This window comes from Salvelinus sp. IW2-2015, linkage group LG3 (assembly GCF_002910315.2).
Source record: "Salvelinus sp. IW2-2015 linkage group LG3, ASM291031v2, whole genome shotgun sequence".
Taxonomy (NCBI): domain Eukaryota; kingdom Metazoa; phylum Chordata; class Actinopteri; order Salmoniformes; family Salmonidae; genus Salvelinus; species Salvelinus sp. IW2-2015.
In genome coordinates, this window is record NC_036840.1 from 18,923,325 (window position 1) to 18,944,703 (window position 21,379).

At 40.8% G+C, this 21,379-nt stretch overlaps 1 protein-coding gene across 1 annotated transcript in view; it reads left to right on the plus strand.

The window, feature by feature from the left end:
• Positions 1-8,448: 8,448 nt before the first annotated feature.
• The window catches only part of LOC111951872 (diacylglycerol kinase delta), a 117,973-nt gene continuing 105,042 nt past the window's right edge, over positions 8,449-21,379 (plus strand). The window contains 2 exon segments of the mRNA XM_070434981.1: positions 8,449-8,569; positions 10,756-11,066. Of these exon segments, the coding sequence (XP_070291082.1) occupies positions 10,878-11,066 (189 nt within the window). The 5' untranslated portion in view covers positions 8,449-8,569; positions 10,756-10,877.

Sequence of the window (21,379 nt, forward strand, 5' to 3'; positions counted from 1 at the left end):
GACACTATAGAAAACAAAGCTTTTACTATCTCAACCTGGAAAATACAAGGTCTGAGGTCATCTGCCTTTGGTCTAAAGAGCAGGAACTCAGACTTCATCAAATAAATTGGAAATACAGTTATTGTCATGCTACAAGAAACATGGTATAAAGGAGATGGACCCACTGGTTGCCTTCTAGGTTATAGAGAGCTGGTAATCCCATCCATCAAACTACCATGTATGAAACAAGGGAAGCGACTCAGAGTTATGCTTATTTGATATATAGCCCACTCTATTAAATTAGTAAAAACAAGAACATTTTTACATCTGGCTAGAAATTAATAWGGAAATGATCTCAACAGAGAAAAATGTCCTCATGTGTGCTACCTAAATTTATATCCCCCAATAGAATATCCATACTAGAGGGGGCGATCAAACATTTCCAGTCCCAGGGACATGTACTAGTCTGTGGCGACCTAAATGCCAGAACTGGACATGAACCTGACACTCTTAGCACACAAYGGYACGTTACAGCATTCCCTCCCAAATATGCCCACCTAGGCACAACTATGACAAAACAACCAACAAAAAAAGGTCACAACTCCTGCAGCTCTGTCGCATGCTGGATCTGTACATAGTCCATGGTAGGCTTCGAGGGGACTCTTACAGTAGGTACACCTACAGCTCATCCTTTTGCAGTAGCACTGTAGATTACTTTATCATTGACCTCAACCCAGAGTCTCTCAGAGTGTTCATAGTCAGCCCACTGACACCACTATCAGATCATAGTAAAAAATTACAGTCTACTTGAATAGAACAATACTCAATCATGAGGCATCAAAGCCAAAGGAATTGCATAATATTAAGAAATTCTATAGGTGGAAGGAAAGTAGTGTAGAAATCTAAAAAAAAAAACAATTAGGTAACAACAAATTTAATCAATTTTAGGCAACTTCCTGCATAAAATGTTTCACTGTAATAGTGAAGGTGTAAACTTGGCGGTAGAAAAACCAAAAAAGAACATTGTCACGATCGTCTTGCGGAGAGAGAGAGGACCAAGGCGCAGCGTGTGCAAAATACATTCTCTTTTATTTTAGAGAAGGGAAAAAAAACACGTAACGAACACTATAACAAAACAAAACAAAACAACAAACGATCGTGAAGCTATAAACGTTAGTGCACACACAAGCTACAAACGTACAACATAGACAATTACCCACAAAACCCAAATGCCTATGGCTGCCTTAAATATGGCTCTCAATCAGAGACAATAAACCACAGCTGCCTCTAATTGAGAACCAATCTAGGCAGCCATAGACATACAAACACCTAGACAAGACACTGACCCATTAAACGTACAAACCCCTAGACAAACCAAAACACATACATTCCCCATGTCACACCCTGACCTAACTAAAATAATAATGAAAACAAAGATAACTAAGGCCAGGGTGTGACAAATATNGATCGTGAAGCTATAAACGTTAGTGCACACACAAGCTACAAACGTACAACATAGACAATTACCCACAAAACCCAAATGCCTATGGCTGCCTTAAATATGGCTCTCAATCAGAGACAATAAACCACAGCTGCCTCTAATTGAGAACCAATCTAGGCAGCCATAGACATACAAACACCTAGACAAGACACTGACCCATTAAACGTACAAACCCCTAGACAAACCAAAACACATACATTCCCCATGTCACACCCTGACCTAACTAAAATAATAATGAAAACAAAGATAACTAAGGCCAGGGTGTGACAAATATTTGARGAGCCTCCTTTATTTTTTTTAAAGCAGACAACCTAAGAAAATTACCAACAATTACAAATGGTTTTACGAAGAATGCAAAAACCTAAGAAAGAAATTGAAAAACCTATCCAACCAAAAACATTTAGACCCAGAAAACCTGAGCCTTCACTATGGTGAATCACTAAAACAATACAGAAATTCACTATGACAAAAAAGAAGGAACAGCACACTAGACATCAACTTAATGTAATTGAAGAATCCATAGAATCTAAACATTTCTGGGAAGATTGGAACACACAAATAGTTATCTATCCCAAAACAGAGATGTAAGGATAAACCACTTCTCCAATGTTTTTGGCTCTATAACAAAGGACAAATAGCAAAAACATATACATGATCAAATACAAATCTTAGAATCAACTGTAAAAGACTAACAGAGCCCACTGGATTCTCCAATTACATTGAATGAACTACAGGACAACATACAAATCCTCCAACCCAAAAAAGCCTATGATGTGTTGATGGAATCCTAAAAGAAATGATACAATATTGTCACACCCTGATCTGTTTCACCTGTCTTTGTACTTGTCTCCATCCCCCTCCAGGTGTCGCCCATCTTCCCCATTATCCCCAGTGCATTTATACCTGTGTTCTCTGTTTGTCTATTGCCAGTTCGTCTTGTCTTGTTAAGTCTACCATCGTGTTTTTCTGTGCTCCTGTTGTTCCTAGTCTCATTCAGCCTGCCCTGAACTGGGAGGGTTATGGCCTGGAGGAGAGGTGCAGGGTCCCCACTAAGGACATCCTGGACAAGGCCCTCATCGCCGACTTTCACCGCCGGAACCCCGCTCAACCAGATATGCGCCCTGGTAGGACGCCAGGTGGCATCCCTCTGTCACACCCTGATCTGTTTCACTTCTTTGTGCTTGTATCCACCCAACTTTAGGTGTCGCCCATCTTCCCCATTGTCATCTTCCCCTCCTAACCAGTGTCATGATCAAAGATATGATCAAGAGCCTCACATACAGTATATCGTTTGGTCATTGTGCTGCCACAGAATGCATTGTGAGCAAGGTCTCAAAAAACTTTATATACCAGAGCTGTGACAAAAGTTCAAAATATTATTGAAACAATGTTGCGATTGTTTGTGAGAATGCCAACAGATGTGGTTCCCGTGGGGCTAAGATTCTATTCGGGAAAGGTTCCTGTGGGGGTTGCCATGGAAGCCAAGAAGAGGAGTGAGGTGTGTGTGTGGTGTGTGGTGTGGTGCGTGCGTGCGTGCGTGCGTGCGTGCGTGCGTGTGTGTGTGGTGGTGTGGTGTGGTGTGTGTGTGTGTGTGTGTGTGTGTGTGTGTGTGTGTGTGTGTGTGTGTGTGTGTGTGTGTGTGTGTGTGTGTGGTGTGTGTGTGTGTGTGTGCGCTCAAACACACATGCATGTGGCAAGGTTGGTTAGGAAGTGTGTCCATCTGATGAATGGGCATGTGCCTGAACCCAATTTTATACACTAATTGTAGTCTCACCCATTCATTTCTAATGACCGGTTATTTTGACTGGAAACACCACAGGTGTACAAAAGTTAAATAAAACACCCAAAAAGTAATGAAAATCATCAAAATTAATTTGGTGTGTTCAGATGCCCTGTATGGACAAAGTTATGGAACCTTATGACAATCAGAATAAATTCGTTCCAATTCGACCGAATCGTTCCAATTCGACCGGAACACAGCAGGGAGGTTAACATCATCCTCAGCTCTGGCATCTTCCCTGATATTTAAAACCAAGGACTGATCACCCCAATCCACAAATGTGGAGACAAATTTGACCCAAATAACTACTGTGGGATATACAATACCAGTCAAAAGTTTGGACACACCTACTCATTCAAGGATTTCTATTTATTTGTACTATTTTCTACATTGTAGAATAATTGTGAAGACATCAAACCTATGAAATAGCATATGTAATCATGTAGTAACCAAAAAAGTGCTAAACAAATAAAAATAATTGTCATATTTGAGATTCTTTTAAAGTAGCCACCTTTTGCCTTCATGACAGCTTTGCACACTGTTGTGGAAAGATTCTTACACAGGGGCACTTGAAGTCAATCTTAAATGAATCATCGTTTATTGTCAGCGTGCTGGAGAGGTTCCAACCAACTCAATGCACCATAGTACATGTCAATCAGGAGCTTTTCCTGGGCAGACCCAGCGGTTGTCTTATATACGTGTTACGGCTCTCGTTTGTGGTAGGAAGAGTGGACCAAGACGCAGCGTGGAATGTGTTCATGATTTTTTATTCAAAAACACTCAAACAAAATAACGAAAGTCAAAAAACGAAAGTGAACAGTTCTGTCAGGCAAAAAAAACAATAAACAGAAAACAAGATCCCACAAAACCCAAAAGGAAAATTACAACTTATATATGATCCCCAATCAGAGACAACGATAGACAGCGGCCTCTGATTGGGAACCATACTCAGCCAAAAACACAAAGAAATAGAAAACATAGATTTCCCCACCCGAGTCACACCCTGACCTAACCAAACATAGAGAATAATAAGGATCTCTAAGGTCAGGGCGAGACAATACGGCTTTACACAGACAAGTTATATTAACATGATTTAGCATAATTATTTAATCATTACCGTTTTGTTTCACTCATGTGACCGACCAATACTGTTTCATAACATGTGACAGACCAACACCTCACGAGGTTTCTCCTCTCTAAGCTGAGACCTTGAAACTGAGATATCTTTCGTTCGTTCTCAAAACAAAGTCATTTGTTTTCAAAACCCGGTCTGGGCGTACTGCCAAATTGCAGGCACTGATGTGTGTGATTTGTACAGTCAGCCACTTGAATGAACACAGAAATTGGTTATTAGAACAGCACATGAACAGAACACAGAAATGAGTTATAAAAAAKCACAAATATCAAAATTCCCATTACAGCACTCTTGGCATTCTCTTAACCAGATTCATGAGGTAGTCACCTGGAATGCATTTTAATTTACTTGTTAAAAGTTAATTTGTGGAATTTCTTTCCTTTTTAATGCGTTTGAGCCAATCAGTTGTGTTGTGACACGGTAGGGGTGGTATACAGAAGATAGCCCTATTTGGTAAAACTCCATATTATGGCAAGAACAGCTCAAATAAGAAAACAGAAATGACAGTCCATCATTACTTTAGGACATGAAGGTCAGTCAATCCGGGAACTTTGAAAGTTTCTTCAAGTGCAGTCGCAAAAGCCCATCAAGAGCTATGATGAAACTGGCTCTCATGAGGACCGCCAAAGGAAAGGAAGACCCAGAGTTACCTCTGCTGCAGGGGATAAGTTCATTAGCGTTACCAGACTCAGAAATTGCAGCCCAAATAAATGCTTCACAGTGTTCAAGTAACAGACATGTCAACATCAACTGTTCAGAGGAGACTGCGTGAAGCAGGCCTTCATGGTCGAATTGCTGCAAAGAAACCACTACTAAAGGACACCAATAATAAGAAGAGACTTGCTTGGGTCAAGAAACATGAGCAATGGACATTAGGCCTGTGGAAATCTGTCATTTGGTCTGATGAGTCCAAATRTTTGATTTTTGGTTCCAAACGGCGTGTCTTTGTGATACACAGAGTAGGTGAACGGATTATCTCTGCATGTGCGGTTCCCACCGTTCAGCATGGAGGAGGAGGTGTGATGGTGTGGGGGTGCTTTGCTGGTGACACTGTCAGTGATTTATTTAGAATTCAAGGCACACTTAACCAGCATGGCTAGCACAGCATTCTGCAGCAATACGCCATCCCATCTGGTTTGCGCTTAGTGGGACTATCYTTTGTTTTTCAACAGGACAATGACCCAACACACCTTCAGGTTGTGTAAGAGCTATTTGACCAAGGAGGAGCGTGATGGAGTGCTGCATCAGATGACCTGGCCTCCACAATCACCTGACCTCAACCCAATTCACACAGTAYAGGAAAAGCAGCCAACAACTGTTCCGCATATYTGGGAACTCCAAGACTGTTGGGAAAGCATTCCAGGTGCAGCTGGTTGAGCGAATGCTAAGAATGTGTAAAGCAGTAATCAAGGCAAAGGGTGGCTACTTTGAAGAATCTAAAATATATTTGGATTTGTTTAACACTTTTTTGCTTACTACATGATTCCATATATGTTATTTCGTAGTTTTGATGTCTTCACTATTATTCTACAATGTAGAAAATTTACTTACCTAGATAAATAAAGGTTAAATAAAATAAAGAAATTAAATTAAATAGAATAGTGAAAATAAAGAAAAATCCTTGAATGTGTAGGTGTTTCCAAACTTTTGACTGGTACTGTACATCAACTGCAACCTTAGGAAAATCCTTTGCATTATCATTAACAGTGTAACGTTCGTCTTCCTCCTCGTCTGAGGAGGAGCAAGGATCGGACCAAAGCGCAGCTTGGTTTGAATACATACTATCGTTTATTAAACGAAGACGAAAAAACACTTGAACAAACTACAAAACAATAAACGACGTGAACAGACCTGAACTTGAGAACATATAAGACATGAACGCACGAACAGGAACAAACGAACAAACGAACGAACGAACGAAACAGTACCGTGTGGCGAACAAACACAGACACAGCAACAATCACCCACAACAATCACCCACAAACAACCAGTGAAAACAGCCTAAACAGCCTACAGCCTAGTATGTATTAATATGGCTCCCAATCAGAGACAATGACAAACACCAGTCTCTGATTGAGAACCATATTAGGCCAAACGAACAAACCTAAACATAGAAACAAATAACATAGACTGCCCACCCCAACTCACGCCCTGACCATACTAAATAAATACAAAACAAGGGAAATAAGGTCAGGAACGTGACAAACAGCAAATTTCCTCAGTGAAAACAATGTACTGAGCAAATGTCAAATTGGCTTTTTACCAAATTAGTGTATGACAGACCATGTATTCAACCTGCTCACCCTAATTGACAAACAAAGCAAAACAAAGGCAAAGTCTTCTCATGCTTTGTTGACTTCAAAAAAGCTTTTGAATCAATTTGGCATGAGGGTTTGCTATCCAAATCGATGTAAAGTGGTGTTAGGGGAAAGCATACGACATTATAAAATACATATACACAATCAACACAATTACAAATTCCATRTAGACACCGTTGCCCTAGAGCACACAAAAAACAATACATACCTCGGCCTAAACATCAGCGCAACAGGTAACTTCCACAAAGCTATGAATGATCTGAGAGACAATGCAAGAAGGGCCTTCAATGACATCAAAATAAAGATAAAATTCAACACACCAATTAGGATCTGGCTAAAAAGACTTGAATCAGTTATAGAACCCATTACCCTTTATGGTTGTGAGGTCTGGGGGTCAGCTCACCAACCATAAATTCACAAAATGGGATAACCACCATATTGAGACTCTGCATGCAGAATTCTGCTAAAATATCCTCAGTGTACAACGTAAAACACCAAATAATGCATGCAAAGCAGAATTAGGCCGATACCAGCTAATTATCAAAATCCACAAAYGATCTGTTAAATTCTACAACCACCTAAAAGGAAGTGATTCCCAAACCTTCCATAACAAAGCCATCACCTACAGAGAGATGAACCTGGAGAAGAGTACCCTAAGCAAGCTGGTCCAAGGGCTCTGTTCATAAACACAAACAGACCCCACAGAGCCCCAGGACAGCAACACAATTAGACCCAACCAAATCATTAGACAACAAAAAGTAAAAAATTACTTTACACATTGGAATGAATTAACAAAAAAACTGAGCAAACTAGAATGCTATTTGGCCCTAAAGTTTCCTAAACAGTGGTAGAATCCCTGACCACTATGACTGACCCAAAATTATGGAAAGCTTTGACTATGTATAGACTCAGTGAGCATAGCCTTGCTATTGAGAAAGGTTGCCGTAGAGAGACCTGGCTCTCAAGAGAAGACATGCTATGTACACACTGCCCACAAAATGTGGAAACTGAGCTGCACTTGCTAACCTCCTGCCAAATGTATGACCATATTAGAGASATATAATTCCATCAGACTACACAGAACTACAAAGAATTCGAAAACAATTCCGATTTTGATAAAGTATCATATCTATTGGGTGAGATACCACAGTGTGCAATCACAGCAGCAAGATTTGTGACTTGCTGCAACAAGAAAATAGCAACCAGTGAAGAACAAACACCATTGTAAATACAACCCATATATATTTATTTTCCCTTTTGTACTTTAACTATTTGCAAATCTGAAATAGCTTTATTCTTTTGGAACTTGTGTGAGTGTAATATTTACTTTTTATTGTTTATTTCACTTTTCTTTATCAATTTCACTTGCTTTGGCAATATAATCATATGTTACCCCATGCCAATAAAGCCCTTTGAATTGAATTGAGAGACAACAACCACTGCCGAACCATGGCTAACTATCTTCCATGCATATTTGATTACTGCCGGTAAACTGATTACAATTATCCGGTGCTGTGGGTGTTTTCATTGTAAATGTTTCACTCCCCCGTTTAACCTGGGAAGAATTAGCTTGCAGTTTTGATTTAATCTCTCTCTCTGTTTCTCTGCATTCTCGTGAAGGCTAGTTTAAGTAGCCTTCAAATCACCCTCCTTCCTCTAAGCTCTTCTGTCTCTCCCCATCTCCTCCTCCCCTCCCAACCAACTGATTCAAATCACCCCCGATGCTATGCGTATAGTGTGTGTCGGTGTGAGAGCGGAGCGAGAGAACCAGAGATTTGATAGTGCTCAGTCGTGTGGAAGGATTCAAGCCGAGAGACAGGTACCCAGGCCGGGCAAAAGCAGCGGGGGACGCCACGGTAACAGAGATACTTATTTAATCGCCCCCGGTAGAATACAGATGCATGGCACGACAGTTCGTCCCTAAACGTTACCTAGATGCTTGAAAGAGGCTGGTTTAGGCTACCGGATTTTGACGACGGGATTTTTGAATTGAAACGGTTTTTACTGAGCTTCGCCGGTGAACGGAATAAATTAATGAATACGTTGATAGATGAACGGATGAATGAATATAATTGAAATCCGTGTTTTGTGCCAGTCTCCGTCGTTATTAACGATCCCATTCTCAATGGAATGAATGATCAAACGTTGTCGCTCGTGAGCCGCCAGCTCTAAAAGGTAGAAAGAAGCTCTCGCGACTACTGCCTGTTGTTCCAAAGAAAAAACAACTGAATGTTACAGAAAAATCTGTTTATTTTTTAACGTTTTCGTCTCAAAAGAAATAGCCTTATAAACGCATAGCGCTACTGTTTCGTCATATGATTTGAAATCATGCTGCCCTTTGGCTACTGTAGACTAGATGGGGAGGTCGGTCGTTGTGTAGTAGCAACACGTCGGTTAAATTCAGAGAGCTGAAACCAAGGAAACAGGACACACACTTGAGACACATGATGACAGTCAGGTGTTCTGTTAGCAACCACTCGACTGCAGGTGACCACTGAGAAATATAACATGATGTTATTGCGATACATATTATAACATTATATGCCAAAATGTCTTGAAAGTGACAAATTGAAATGTGCATGCGGTGTGTGTGTTGTAATAGCCTACTGGAATGTGTGTGCATGATTTTTATGACAATCCTGTGTGTGTGTTACTTTATAAATGTAGCCTAATTCTTTATAGTTACTAGTTACCTGTCCAAAATTGTAATCAGTAACGTAACTTTTGGATTACACAAACTCAGTAACATAATCTGATTACTTTCAGTTATTTTTAGATTAATTTCCCTTTAAGAGGCATTAGATGAAGACACAAATMAATTTTACCAATTGAACGACATCTGTTGCCGGATAAATCGATGTTAGAGTTTACATAGCTGGTGGCCATAAATGGATGTTGGAATTTACTTTATCGGTTGGTTGTGTAGGCTTCGTCTAACCCATTGCTTTCTGATGTAGATAATAWTACGATTAGGCTATAGCCTATCTTTACATTAAAAACCATTGTCTGTCAGATTTCCAGTCGTTCCAATGAGCCTAATTGAATACCGCTTGATCTTCAAGAGTAGGACCTGGAAATATGAAAATATAGATTAGGCAAATTGTTTTACCTGAGCATAACCCCAACATTAAGGACTTTTTAGCCTACTCTGTTGTTTATCTTCTTGTCATGGAGGACTGCTCTCATGGAATGGCATGGTTTGAGCACTACCGAAAACTGCTATTTGCATGTGAAAAATTTGTGCCATGTGCTGCATTTTCTAAAGGCTTAATGTAACGGATTACAGTTACAGTTTTTTTCGTAGTCATGTTATATTTTATGACTGTCTTTTCATCACTGTTGAAGCACGAAGGCTTATTGTCATGTCATCGTTTAGTTAATGCTATATTAGACCTATCCTTTGTAATAACCATCATCATCATCTTCATTATCGTCAATAGCAGATGTTCAGAAAAAGCTGTTATACAATGAGTAAGGCATATGTCTTATTATTGCCCTATGTAGAGAAATAGGCCTACATTTCATGTTGTGGGCAGCCAAATGTAGCTCTACGTTTGTTTTAACTCAACAACCGGCTAAACAGTTTAACAGTACCCAGGTTAACCATTCTAACAGTTTGCATAAAGTCAAAATGATTGTGTTGGTATTCACACAAGTGGTATAGGCTTCACCACTTGTGACCAAGACAGTTTAGCAGAGGAACCAGTAAAGAGAAAAAAATGTACTGTCACTCCCACCCTAGCAACACTCCATTTTCTGAACTGTGTTAACTGTGTTAACAGCAACACCACCCAAGTTAAGCCATTTTAAGTTTGCATGGATTAAAATAATGATTTCACACAATGGTACAGTCCATATGACTTACACCATCAAAACGCAAACCCAAACAGTYAGAGTGGCAAACTGATTTGCTCTAGCTGACATGCGGGGACATTTCAAACTGTCTTGCTCTGACATACGAGGATATTTCAAACACCTGCCTAACTAACTGCCAACTGGCACTTTTTTAAATAATAAAATATGAATCATTCATTCTTTTCAGAGGATCGAGGCTACCTTAGATCAACGGACGAAGTGTGAAGATTGAAGTCTGGTCACGCACATCACGTCCCATCTTCTCCTCTCCTCCTTTTTCCAAGTCCGTTCCTTCAAACAATCACCATCATGGCTTCCAAACTAAACCCGAATGTCTTGTACGTCCAAGAACCGCGGGAGTCGACGTCTTCACAGGAATCTGACCGCCTAGCGCAGCCCGAACCCGGGGAAGAGAGCTCGGATAGCGACGGAGAGACGGACGAGACGGAGCAGAAGCTGATCCGGAAAGTGTCCACGTCAGGACAGTTACGTGCCAAGGTAGGAGACACACACACACTTTATTATTTTATTTAACCTTTATTTAACTAGACAAGTCATTTAAGAACAAATTCTTATTTACAATGAAGGCCTACCCCGGCCAAACCCGGACGAAGCTGGGCCAATTGTGCGCCGCCCTATGGGACTCCCAATCACCACCGAATGTGATACAGCCTGGATTCGAACCAGAGACTGTCGTGACGCCTCTTGCACTGAGCTGCAATGCCTTAGACTGCTGCGCCACTCAGGAGCAAGCATGAGTGGCATTATAGGGCATTATAGGCCTATTTGTCTTGTCATCATGAGAGATGAACTATGGAATTGATCCTGGTTAGGATAGTAGGCCTAGGCTTAATGTTCTGAAAACACACTCACACCCACACACATCATGGCAACTGATTAGTAACTGATTAATAACAGTGTATTATTGAGTAAGACATCAAGTTTGTTTGAATTTGGTCAATACATTTATAGTGATTGCCGGGTTGAATCGTTACAGTTATTGATCGACAGTCATAGATCATTGTGGATCAATATGAAGCCATAGCTGTCACCTATATGGTGTTGTTTTTATAGTGATCTCATGGCTGTGTTTGTTCCTGAGACAGCTGGTTCAATCAAATGATACCCTATTGGCCTATGCCCTTTCCCATAGAGTGCACTTATCCCCATATATTGCACTAACTTTGACCAGAGATATGCAAATAACCCAGCTGGTAGTTGTTAGAGTATGGTGTTTGCAAATGCCAGGATAGTGGGGTCGATGCCTGATACCACCAATATGTAATAACTTTACGCACGCATGACTGTAAGTCGCATTGGATAAAAGCATCTGCTGAATGACATATATATATATTTATATTTTATTCTAGTACAGGCTGAATGARTAACTGAATGAACAACAGAGACAGAATGCAATATGGAATTGTATTAAATCGTTTGGGGTATGGCCCCATCTCTGAGGAATACTGATGACATGTAGCTGATGGAAGGTATCKTTTTGTTGGGCAGCTGGCATCGAAAACTAAAAAGGTTCGGCACCATCATTTTTTCAACCTTCAGTACTTCTGTCAAATGTGTCTCACGTGATTGAGAGGATCACATCTGTATCAGCGCAGCCCCTTTATAGAGCGAAGACCAAAGTGCCTGCTCCACTTATTCATTCGTTGCTCGAGCTATCTGGCTGCATTGTTACCTCGCCACTCATGCTGCACAGAAGTTATCACACTTGAATAATGCAACGCGGCATGTAGACATTTTGAAAATGTTTATTACTTTTCGCAAAACAATGTCCATACAGGCTAGAACACCTTTAGACAGCGCAAGACGATACTGGTAGCTTCTATCTTTAATTTGTAGGCTAACTTTCCTTGCTAGCTTACAGCTGAATTCACAACCCTAGTACTTTGTTTGGTTGCAAACCATAATGCAATATATGCTGATTTCAAAGCTGATTGTCACCAAAAACMTTATTAATTCAATTCGTTTCCCTCGCCGCCAAAAACGAATTCACTTCTTCGTCTTCCTCACCTCCCATCTGGTTTCCACTAGATTCCATAGCCACAAAGTCATATTCCAAAGCCACGTTCTGCCTGGTGAATTACGTCATTACTTTTTTAAAGAGACACCGCACACTTAAAAAAAAATATATTGCTTCTTCTATGCAAATGTTGACCAGTACAATAAAATAATATGTTCTCCTAGCAGTCTCAATTAAAATAAGTCTTAAATMGAAGGGATTGTTTTGTCATCTGTAGCCCCATGAAATCAGCTAAAACAAGCTCAATATCTCAATGCACGCACACACTCCTATTGAATAATATGCATTCACCTGTATTGTGAAATGACCTAAGATACATCTTGATTTACCCAGTTCATCAATAGAGATGTACCATTCAAATCAATTATTATCATTATGTTGTTTTGTAGTTAGGTTGGTAAAAACAAAGTAAGATTGATTGTATGATTGATTAATTAATGCATACATGGCTGTCTCTGAAAAATGTGCAGAAACATTTTCAAACGTAATGATATTGAACAGAGCAGTAGCTGAGTTCATCTGTCTGGATGATGTGCCATTGTGTGACTTTGGCTAATACCCCTTCTTTTTTGTTTGTTGTGGTATCGTTTTGTTATCGTTTTGGTATCGAGTATCGTGATCGAGTATTGCGATACTTAACCTGAGCTGAATTCGAATACTCATACTACTGCACTAACTATACTATTTGTGAAGTAAATTGAGTATGTAGTATGCTTATTGGTCATAGTATGGATACAGTTAGTATGCCAAAAGTCTGCAGATGTCGTACTAAATTCACCAAAATACGAAGTATACAAGCAGTGGACACTATTTCCGTGCTTTTAGGGCCCATAATGCAATTCTTCAGAAAGTGGGCGTGGCTTCACAACGTTTTCAGATTTTAAGAAAATGGAGGAAAATATGCAGCTGAAGTCCGACTAGAGCGGATARAAATTCATTGCTTTAACTAATTATGACAAATGTTAAGAAAATGTTGAGCAATGTAATAAAGTAACGTTACGTAATAAAGTAACGTTACACGTTATGTTGGCTGACAGTTTGTTAGCTACGCTATCCTTACGAACCGCACAGCATATCATTACAGCAGTATGTACCGGTATGTTAGCTAGCTACCTAACGTTAGTTGGCTACTAATACACCAGTATATTAACTATATGCTATCTAACTAACTACCCAACGTTTATTGACTTGATTATTCACATCATTCTTAGCTTAGCTACGTGGTAAAATCGTTGTGCTTTCTTAATGGACATTGTTAATTCGCTCTGGCTATCTACTCCGATTTCAGAGCACTCTCTTCTGAGTGTGACAGAGCATCGAATAACTGATGAATTTACTTACGCTCAACACCCATTGAATATGGRCGGTGTCAGTAAACGTTTGCAAAAAATCGTAATTAAATTGTTGCCAGCAGCGCAGTTACACTCACCAACCCTCTAGATAACATGAAAATTGTTTAACCAGCTCTGCTAGGGCTAGTAAAATGGTCAGAGTGAGGTGTTCTCTCATTTGTGTCTGGAAGTAGCAAGCTAGCCAATGTTTTCCAGTTAGTTTGGGTGTTTGACTGCCGTTGTGAGCTCGGATCAACCCTACTCCTCGGCCAGAGCATCCAGTGTGTGCTCTGAACGCTCCAAGAGCAAAACGCACAGAATTTACGAACGAACAAACTGACAACGCTCTGAATTTATGAATGGACAATATGACAATGCTCTAAATTTACGAACGCCCAGAGCGCACTCTGGCACTCCAGATTGAATTTACGAACTTACCCGAAGTCGTAAGATGCCTAGCTAGTCATTTGTTATGCTAACAAGCTAGCAAGAGGTTGCATAGCAACAGCATCAACTTCCTGAAGACGGGTGAAGCGCTAGTACGCTTAACTGAAAGGATACCGTTCGTTTACGGTATACTAAAATGAACTAATAGTATATAGTAGGCAGCATATAGTCATTTAGTATGTAGTATACAATATGTTAGTATGGGTATTTGAACACAGCTCTGGTATTGATATCGAAGTCAAAATTCTGGTATCGTGACAACGCTAGGTTGTATTGATGATTGGTTAGATAATCGTTAGGTTGTACGATAATAGCACAGGAGCTACAGTAGCTAATATCAAAGCCTAGATTGGATTGCAAGTTGTCAATTAAATAGGCCATGCAATGCGGAACCATGCCTAAAATAGTTTGTGTGTGTGTGTGTGTGTGTGTGTGTGTGTGTGTGTGTGTGTGTGTGTGTGTGTGGTGTGTGTGTGTGGGGTGTGTGGGTGTGTGGGTGTGGTGGTGTGTGTGAGACGAGAAGATTATTTAGATTGTGTTTCCTGAAGTCACATGACTCAGATTAACCTAGTCATAGACCTGAGAATTTGGCCCCTTATAACTATAGGCTGATTGGATTAGAACTGTGTGTGTGTGTGTGTATATGCGTGCATGTGTGTTTGTCTGTGAAAATGAGCACTGATTTGTTTCAACAAAACAGATACAGTATGCTAATTAATGGCAAACACAAACAATCTCCCTTTCTCTCGCTACTCTCTTTTTGTCTCTCTCTCCCAACTCCTTCCCTCCCTCCTGGATCTATCCCCCCTTCTCTCGCTCTCTCTCTCTCTCTCTCTCCCCTTCTCCCGCTCTCCCTCCCTTTCCCATCTTTCTCCCCCTCTCTCTCTTTCTCTCTCTCTCTTTCTCTCTGTTTCTTTCCTCCACCCCCTCAGTAGTCCCCAGTGTATTTGCATCATGCTCGTTAGCTCAGAGCTAAGTGTTATTAGCCTTGACATGTCACCCAGACATGATTAAATTAAACCATTAACAAACACACAAACTCAAACATTAACACTACAACTATGACAGTCAGCCCCAAAATGGTTAGAGTGGTTAGGATTTCCCCTAGGTCGAACCGGTGCTTAGGCCTCAAGGGATTGTTGGTTTCCAGGGTTACCAGAAGAGTGTCTAAGTAGGTGGGGGAAACAGTAGGAACCAGTAGGAACCCATTTTTTACCCATAGCTTATGTTTAGGTTTATTAGAACATCATAGTACATATGCAGAAACATACATAAAATGTGATGTCATATAATATATATATATATTACAAAAAAGGGAAATTATAACATCAGCCTAAGTGCATCGTCAATAATTCACATGAATTTATTGGCTTCCAAGCTTAGTGTGCTAGTACTGGAGAATATAGAATACTGTAAGTCGAATGTATTGGGGAACTCGAATGTGAGGTGTGGAATAGGGAAAACACTAGGGGGGAGGGGAAACAATAGGGTGAGGGGGGTATTGTTCAGTAAACCTATGACAGTGAGGGGGGAGGGAGGATGGAGGCAGAGTGCCTACAGAGTTGCCTACAGGTAACAGGTGTGTGTGTGTATGTACACGAACAGGTGTCCTGTCTTCCAAAGGGCCCTGTTGTCATCTGTTCTGAGTAGGGCTGTGATGGTCATGGAATTTTGGATGATGGTTTTTGGCCAGCCAAATGACAGCGATCACTGTAATAACTGTTCGAATAGCCCCAAAAATATATACCAAAAAATACACAGTCAAAAGTTTGGACACACCTACTCATTCAAGGGTTTTTCTTTATAGAATAATAGTGAAGACATCAAAACTATGAAATAACATATGGATTTATGTAGTAACCAAAAAAGTGTTAACCAAATCAAAATATATTTTATATTTGAGATTCTTCAAAGTAGCCACCCTTTGCCTTGATGACAGCTTTACACACTCTTGYTGTTCTCTCAACCAGCTTCACCTGGAATGCTTTTCCAACAGTCTTGAAGGAGTTCCCACATATTCTGAGCACTTGTTGGTTGCTTTTCCTTCACTCTGCGGTACAACTCATTCCAATCCATCTCAATTGGTTTGAGGTCGGGTGATTGTGGAGGCCATCACTCTCCTTCTTGGTCAAATAGCCCTTACACAGCCTGGAGGTGTATTAGGTCATTGTCCTGTTGAAAAAAAATGTAAAGTCCCACTAAGCACAAACCAGAGGGGATGGCGTATCGCTGCAGAATATTGTGGTAGCCATGCTGGTTAAGTGTGCCTTGAATTCTAAATAAATCACTAACATGTCTCCAGAAAAGCACCCCCCACACCATCACACCTCCTCCTCCATGCTTCACGGTGGGAACCACACATGCAGAGATCATCCGTTTACTTACTCTGCGTCTCACAAAGACACGGCGGTTGGAACCAAAATCTCAGATTTGGACTCATCAGACCAAAGGACAGATTTCCACTGGTCTAATGTCCATTGCTTGTGTTTCTTGGCCCAAGCAAGTTTCTTCTTATTATTGGTGTCCTTTAGTAGTGGTTTCTTTGCAGCAATTCGACCATGAAGGCCTGATTCACGCAGTCTCCTCTGAACAGTTGATGTTGAGATGTGTCTGTTACTTGAACTCTGAAGAATTTATTTGGGCTGCAATTTCTGAGGTTGGTAACTTATCCTCTGCAGCAGAGGAAACTTTGGTTATTCCTTTCCTGTGGTGGTCCTCATGAGAGCCAGTTTCATCATAGCGCTTGATGGTTTTTGCGACTGCACTTAAAATGTTCCAGATTGACTGACCTTCATGTCTTAAAGTAATGATGGACTGTCATTTCTCTTTACTTATTTGAGCTGCTCTTGTCATAATATGGACTTGGTCTTATACCAAATAGGGCTATCTTCTGTATAGAATCCCTATCTTGTCACAACACAACTGATTGGCTCAAAGTGTGCAAAGCTGTCATCAAGACAAAGGGTGGCTACTTTGAAGAATCTCAAATATAAAATATATTTTTGTTTAACACTTTTTTGGTTATTACATGATTCCATATGTGTTATTTCATAGGATGGTTATCTTCACTATTATTCTTATTATTCTAGAATGTAGAAAATAATAAAAATAAAGAAAAACCCTTGAATGAGTAGGTGTGTCCAAACTTTTGACCGGTACTGTATATTATACAGATGCACATTTTCTCCTCTCCTCCTGACAGCATGTGCTGCCATAGAAATAGAATGAATAGTATGGGCGTCATCATTCTCGCCAATGATGGGATAATGGTTGGACTGGCGGCCATTGCGAGTTTACCCAAATGAGCAAAGCTGGGAATAAAGCTACGAAGTAAAGCAGGAAGAGTAGCCATCAATGTGCTGTGATTGTTTTTATTTAACTAAACTGACATTACAGAGCCACATCAGTTAAAGCTAGACTCAGCAATATGACGTASTTGCAGAAAGTAAACATTATAGTGGGTCAATTTCCCCAACAACTAAGAGTGTTCAAGGGCGAGGCTCAACTTCTCAGATGTTTTGGTGCCCTAGCTACCACGCTGTAASAGCATGAAGKMAACCCATACACATGTGCAGATACTGTGTGTGACTGTGTGAGAGCGAAGTCTTGCATCTTGCTCATCTCAATATCTGCGGTGCTGCTCGTGCAACGTCATTTCGTTGAGTCTACCCTTAACATAGTTTGAATTAACATTATACATTAACATGGAATGTAGAATCTTTGCTACAACACCTTGCTTGTTTCAGCAAGGAGCAACAAAGTTTCATCACGCTGTTAAGAGTCCATGTTACAGCAGAAACGGACTCAACTGCACGAATACCCAGCAGTTCCGTCTTTAGTAAGCTGTTCATTTTTAAACGGCTATGACGGTTATTTTATTTTCATGACGGTCTTCATCCATAAACATAGGTTACGTAAGTGATAATCAACAAGAGGCTATGCATTCTATAGAAAATAATGAACGACGTGGAAGGTGTGTTCAACGACACGCTATAGCTGAGTGGAACTCACCTTCCATGGAGTTAAATTATTTTCCAGAGAACGCATAGAGCCACAAATTGATTATCCCTTTTATACCATGGCTGTAATTTTAACACATTTGCTGCTAGAAATGTGTTCAACATCCATTGAAGTACCTAGCAAGTTTACTAGAGAGCGACAGTAGTTGCCTTGGTAACCAAACAAACAGTCCCGCTAGTTTAGCTAACTAAACCATCATTCCTAGCTTCGAATTCAACAATGCCAATAATGTTTTCAATTCTACTTTTGCTTTCAAAAGCAGCTCAAACATAGAACATGTAAGAAGGAACCATAGACATTGAATTCTACCGTGCAAATATATCGTGCGTTATAGGGAAATAATGCACGCCATTCAGAAAGGAGTATTCAACAATGTCATGGTATAAACGGTTATACAGTAATTGTGCCAGCACTAGTTCCTAGTCAACGCTCTTTATTACTCTCTATCTCTTTATCACTCTCTTCTTCTCTTTCGCTCTCTTTCTCTCTCTTTTTCTCTCTCTCTTCCTCCAGGTAAATAAAGCCTTAGACTTTTTATTTACTGCTGTTTTTGCTTTTGTTCCCTTGCCCCCATTTGTCTGACAAAAAAGAGACAACACACACACATAACGGACACACACACACACACACACACATGCACACACACAACACACACACACACACACACACAACACACACACACACACACACACACACAAACACACACACACCACACACACCACCCCACAGACAGAGAAAAGGGCAGGTCCCTAATTAGGATTTATCACAAGGTACACAAGAAAGACCTCTAGAAGAAGAGGTGAAGAAGGACATGCACATATCCGCTCTTTCTATCTCTCTGTTCTCTCTCTTTCCTTCTCTCCTTTTCTCTCTTTCTTTTCTCTCTATCTCTCTTTACTGTCTTCATCTCTTCTCTCTCTGAGGGCTGAATTCTAGCTATAGTTGACATGATGTGTGGGCATGATTCTGCCATGTAGGAAGATGGGATTTGTGTGTGGTCTGGTTGTGTGGTGCATGTACGCGTGTGTAGGCGTGTGGTGGGAGTGTGTGTCCGTGCAAATGTGTATGTGTGTGTGTGTTGTAGCTCAGTGATAGAGTGCTGGTGTGTGATTTATAGCTCTTGGCCCATGATTCAGCTTTGTGGGTCAAATACCGGGGAGATGAAAGAGAGATGGAGAGAGGAAGCAGTGACTGAGAAAACAGGAGAGAGAGAGAGAGGGAGGGACCAAATCCTTATCCAAGGATATCACACGTAAATTCAGTTTTTCCCATTAACCGTCCCTGTTAGATAGCAAACATCATTGTAATCCTATAGCATGTTCTGATGTTTTAAATATGTTAAATCTAATATAGACTATCTTATAACTGTTGATGCATTGATTTATCATTGATAACAGGGTTGGGCGTCATCAGAAGAAGACAACACACAGTCTCATCCCCTGTCGTTCTTTGTTAACTGGAGCCCTCCCAACCTCGTTTCTATTGATTGGCTGTCAGGTCTACCTGGAGTCATCATCTGTCCAATGAAGAACACTGGACAATTATGGAATGTTGGGAAATGACAAAGCCTTGTATCAAAAGTATCAATAGTTCTCTCTCTCTCTCTCTCTCTCTCTCTCTACTCTTCTCTTCTGAGTCTCTCTCTCTCTCTCTCTACTCCTCGTCTCTCTCACCTCTCTCTTCTCTCTCTCCCTCCTCTGTCTCGCTCTCTCTCTCTTCTCATTTTAATTCAATGTGCTGTATTGGCTTTTTATCTCTCCTCTCCTCATCTCCCTATCCTGTCATCTTCTCGTTTCTCCTCTCTTCCTCACCTTTCATCTCCACCCTCTCATCTCCTCTCTCTCTTCCTCTTCTCTCCTCTCTCTCTTCCTCTCCTCCTCTGTGTAATTTTAAAACAACATTAGGGTAGCGTCTTCCATCATTAGACTGACAGACCATTAGAGAAAGGACAGCCACTGGACCAGGGAGATAGAGAGAGAAAGGAGAGAGGAGCTAGAGAGACAGAAAGAGAGAAGGAGAAGAGAGCGAGGGAGGGGGTTTTACGAGAAGGCGAACAGAGATGACACGCGGTGGGACAGAACAGGGGAGAGAAGGAGGAGAGGAAAGAGAGATAAGGATGGAGAGAACAAAGGGAGACAAAGAGAAGATGCGTGTGTGGATAACGACAGGAGAAAGAGAAGCGATAAAGACAGACAGAAAGACAGAAACACTCCCTCCCTCTGTGTGATACTATACCAACCTGATGAGTAATTCACAGACTTCCTGCATCTCAAATGGCACCCTGTTCCCTACATTGTGCACTACTTTTGAACAGGGCCCATAGGGGATACCTTATTACGTTATTATATATTATTGTGCATAATTAGTGTACAAAACATTAGGAACACTTTCCTAATATTGAGTTGCTGCCACTTTTGCCCTCAGAACAGCCTCAGTTCGTCAGGGCATGGACTCTACAAGGTGTTGAAAGCGTTCCACAGGGATGCTGGGCCATGTTGATTCCAATGCTTCCCACAGTTGTGTCAAGTTGGCTGGATGTACTTTGGGTGGCGGAGCATTCTTGACACACACGGGAAACTGTTGAGCGTGGAAGAATCTGGCAGCGTTGCAGTTCTTGACACACTCAAACCAGTGTGCCTGGCACCTACTACCATACCCCGTTCAAAGACACTTCAATATTTTGTCTTGCCCATTCAGCCTCTGAATGGCACACTTACACAATCCATGTCTCAATTGTCTCAAGGGTTAACAATCCTTCTTTAACCTGTCTCCTCTCCTTCATCTACACTGATTGAAATGGATTTAACAGGCGACATTTGTAAGGGATCATAGCTTTTCACCTGGATTCACCTGGTCAGTCTGTCATAGAAAGAGCAGGTGTTCCTAATGTTTTGTACACTCAGTGTAACAGGTATAGGACGCCATTTGGGATGAATGCTTGGGCAAATCTGCTGTGTGTGTGTGTGTGTGTGTGT